Source organism: Zea mays, chromosome 8 (genome assembly GCF_902167145.1).
Source record: "Zea mays cultivar B73 chromosome 8, Zm-B73-REFERENCE-NAM-5.0, whole genome shotgun sequence".
NCBI lineage: Eukaryota > Viridiplantae > Streptophyta > Magnoliopsida > Poales > Poaceae > Zea > Zea mays.
In genome coordinates, this window is record NC_050103.1 from 61,004,590 (window position 1) to 61,008,830 (window position 4,241).

General features: G+C 49.4%; 1 protein-coding gene across 1 annotated transcript; it reads left to right on the plus strand.

Moving 5' to 3' along the window:
* The first annotated feature begins 1,374 nt into the window (after positions 1-1,374).
* LOC103635254 (peroxidase 72) lies at positions 1,375-3,936 on the plus strand. Its single transcript, XM_008657751.4, has 4 exons — positions 1,375-1,884; positions 2,006-2,197; positions 2,888-3,053; positions 3,257-3,936. Exons 1-4 carry the CDS (start codon positions 1,633-1,635, stop codon positions 3,670-3,672), a joined length of 1,026 nt encoding a protein of 341 aa, XP_008655973.1. The 5' UTR covers positions 1,375-1,632; the 3' UTR covers positions 3,673-3,936.
* Positions 3,937-4,241: the final 305 nt, after the last annotated feature.

The following is a 4,241-nucleotide window of genomic DNA, read 5'->3' on the forward strand; positions in this document are numbered from 1 at the left end:
CTGAGATTAAATTTACTCGGATGTTTATCCTTATCTCGTGCGTGGTTATCCATCTAATCACGTGGGAGTTTGTTGGCTATCTCTTAGGAAAAGGTCCACCTCCTCCCCTATAAATATAAAGGGGTACGGTCGATTGAGAACCCCCGAACACATTCCAATCGAATCAATTACCTTATTTACTTTTCCTGCCCTAGGAGTAGATGTAGCATAGTTCTAGTTGTAGTCTTCCACATATCCACCTCCATCCCTATTCGACTCTACGTCGTCTAGATCCGTCTTGGGTGGCCTGCCGATCCCAAGATAACCCTAGGATCTCACCCCTCCCGGGGGTGAGATCTAGTTGTCCATCCAAGACCTCTTCCTCGAATTGATCTCTTAATTCCTAGGCGGCTCCACATCGTCTGGGGACGCCCCGGGTGACCTATCGACCCAGAGCACCTTAAGATCTTTTCCCCCAGGGGACGAGATCTAGATTCCAGCAAGGAGGAGGAAGACGACCCTGTCGCCAGGTCGCGGACCGTCCGGCCCTAGGGCGCGGACTGTCCGGCCGTCAGGCAGGGAACCCTAGCCTCGCGCCAGGTCGCGGACCGTCTGGCCCTGTGCCGCGGACCGTCCGCGCCTGACCAGAGAGCAGCGCCGCCGGTTCGTATTGAGTGATTGACGCCCCCAAATAGGCACCAACAGAAGGGAAGCCTCTTTTCCAGTACCTACTGGGTACAACTAACTAATTAAAAATAAGATTGAATCTTTAACCTAGAAATGTTCTTGAATAGGTTATCACCATCCTTGTGCGTGTGCTTTTGTCAAAGAACTCTAGAAAATGTATAAAAAAAAACTCGACAAGAAAACAGAAGATAAGTATCACAAGCGAGCTGAATGATTGCCACATTCAAATGCCGATTCTGCTGCACACGGCATGGCTAGTTTATGCCAAGACCATTCTTTTACCTTTCCCTTTCTACCTTTAGATGCTCCTTTGCCTTTACATCGATGCACAAAATGAACATAAAAGCAGACAGATGCTGTTAGAATAACTTGGCCACCGGGAAACAAGGGTATTTGGTCCCGTGAAAGCCCAGTACCTACACACTCTAGTACTCTACCGGTCGCAGCAGCTAGCGCAGACGGTGGCAAGAATAACAGCTATCTATATGGCATGCCAGTTGCGTGTCTACACCTGCATGGTCAGGGAATTTTATTATCATTTGAAAAAAGTAGAAAAAAAAAGGCAAAGAAGCTTCAAGGAGATGACCACCATCATACATACTGATCAAATATATATATATATATATATATATACTTTAATTTGTCCCACAATTAAATCTTTTTTCCAGGAATAAAGCTCGCATGTTGCTCAGGCCGACAGAGCTGGATGGCAAGAACAGAAAACCACGCGCCCTGCAGGGGTTCTTGCCCTCGCCTGGCTTATATAAACCCAGCCCCTCCTGCCCCCCTACTACGCAGTGCATACATCCTCACCACACTGCACCATCATTGCATTAGCAAGCAGTGAAGCACAAAGCACAAACAAAGCAAGCCGATCGAATTAATAGGTGCAGCATAGTGCTCGATAGCTTGCTCAGCAGCAAGCAAGCAAGCTAGGTAGCCGTGTGAGGTTGGTCGATCGACGAGATGAAGAAGGGAGCAATGGCCTCATTGGTCCCTCTGGTTGTTGCGCTCCTCTTGTGCCCGTCGTCGTCGCTGGCAATGGCATCCGGCGCCGGCCCTGCGCAGTGGGGGAAGAAGCTGGACCCGCACTTCTACGACCAGTCGTGCCCTCACGCGCAGCACATCGTGGCGTCCATCGTGGGGAAGGCGCACCACCAGGACCCCCGCATGGCCGCCTCCCTCCTCCGCCTCCACTTCCACGACTGCTTCGTCAAGGTACGTACCGGCCGGCCCGTAGCGTGGTTTCATTGGCCATTCATCTTCCATTCGATTCTCTGCTGCCTGCCTGCCTGCCTGCTGCACTTGTGTAACACGTGTGCTAGCACGAACTCTGCAGGGCTGCGACGCTTCGCTGCTGCTGGACAGCAGCGGGTCCATCGTGAGCGAAAAGCGGTCCAACCCCAACCGGGACTCCGCCAGGGGCTTCGAGGTCATCGACGAGATCAAGGCCGCGCTCGAGGCTGCCTGCCCGGCCACCGTCTCCTGCGCCGACATCCTGGCGCTTGCAGCCCGCGACTCCACCGTCATGGTGACTACTTTTATCCTCCACCGTCTCATGCATCATCTTTCATGTGTCTACTTCTTGCCATCCCATCATGCACATAGCTAGAATTAACAACACAATAATAAATCTTATAGTTCAGTATATTTTCCCCCCTTCGTCGTCCGACCCCATTATTTCATTTCCTCTAGAAAATAGTGTCGGTGAGAGCGTACCCGCCCGGCCGCGCTTGAAAAAAAGAAGGGAAATTAATATATGGATGGACTTTATACAAGGATCGGCTGCAGTCCCATTTCCACGTCATGTCGATCGCATCATTATCTGTAGGCACATGCAAAAACACCTTTAAATTTGTTGTGTGTGCTATTGCGCGCTCTGCTGGGCCCTGCATAAATATGCATGCACTGATATGATATGATGTGGTGCGCTCGTTAAAGCGGCGCCAATGTATGCTGTTCCAAATTAAAGTTGATGGCATCTCATGCCCATGCACGGGATAATAAAGTTGTATGTACACTAGTGTGTTTACCATCTCCGCCGGCCGATGCAAAACACAGTACTGCAATACATATGCGGTACTTTGGGCTCACATGCACGAAAGCTAATTAAAAGCCTGTGGGTGTGCTAAACTAAAATTAAACGCGTACATACGGTGTAGACGATCGGAGGTTGCTTTTCATGGCTGCCAATAACACATACATACAATACATTACACAGACTGGCGGCCCTGGGTGGATCGTGCCGCTGGGGCGGAGGGACTCCCGTGGCGCTAGCGTGCAGGGCTCCAACAACGACATCCCTGCTCCCAACAACACTCTCCCCACCATCATCACAAAGTTCAAGCTCCAGGGCCTCGACATCGTCGACCTCGTCGCACTCCTCGGTACGTACGTATACCTAGCTACTAGTATCCTGCACGATTATCTTCTACATGATGCAGCTGGGGCTTTACAGAAGCATCTAGCGTCTTCATGTCACGATCCTGCAAATACAAAGATCACACATATATATACACAATTAACATGGGCTTTGCACAACTGTACATACATGACTAATACGTACTCTGCTGAATTTACTCTGGCACAGGTAGCCACACCATCGGCGACTCCCGGTGCACAAGCTTCCGGCAGCGCCTGTACAACCAGACGGGGAACGGCCTCCCGGACTTCACCCTGGACGCGTCCTACGCGGCCGCGCTACGCCCGCGCTGCCCGCGGTCGGGGGGTGACCAGAACCTCTTCTTCCTCGACCCCGTCACGCCCTTCAAGTTCGACAACCAGTACTACAAAAACATCCTCGCCTACCGTGGCCTCCTCAGCTCCGACGAGGTGCTCCTCACCGGCAGCGGAGCCACCGCTGACCTTGTCAAGCTCTACGCCGCCAACCAGGATATCTTCTTCCAGCACTTCGCGCGCTCCATTGTCAAGATGGGCAACATCTCGCCGCTCACCGGGGCCAATGGCGAGATCAGGAAGAACTGCAGGAGGGTCAACCACGCCTGATCGATTATTATGTGACCCCTCTACTGTTTGGTTGCTTGGTTTGTTGATTCAGTGGCCCCAGCTTCCTGAGGTTTATTATTTGTTTCCTTCAAACTCTATGGATTTCCCTTGTCCATCTGTTGTTTTCTTTCAAAATTGTTGACCTTGTTAGAGGAATCCATTTCAATTGCAGCACGGATTGGAGGTGCATTATAATTAATGTTTGTTATGTATCAGTTTCCGGTCAAGAAAATTTGGTGAATAAACTAGAATTTTTAGCCAGTACTTTGATGTGTCTTATAAGCCCTAAACTTGGTTTTGATATTTCAATAATGCTTTCTTTTAAGTTATGAATAAATTAGGGTCCATACCATACCATTATGGTGGGCAATGCTAGGATATGGATAAAGGATGATCAATCAAAGGATCTATATATTGCTACAAGGGATAAACAGCATACAATTGAAATTTATACCAACAGAAAGCCACTAACTAAAGTTGGTTAATATAAACATAATTCTAATTGCTACTACTTTGCTAGCCTATTCAAAACAATGCAAGTCCCTTAATTACATAATTCTAGTTGTAAG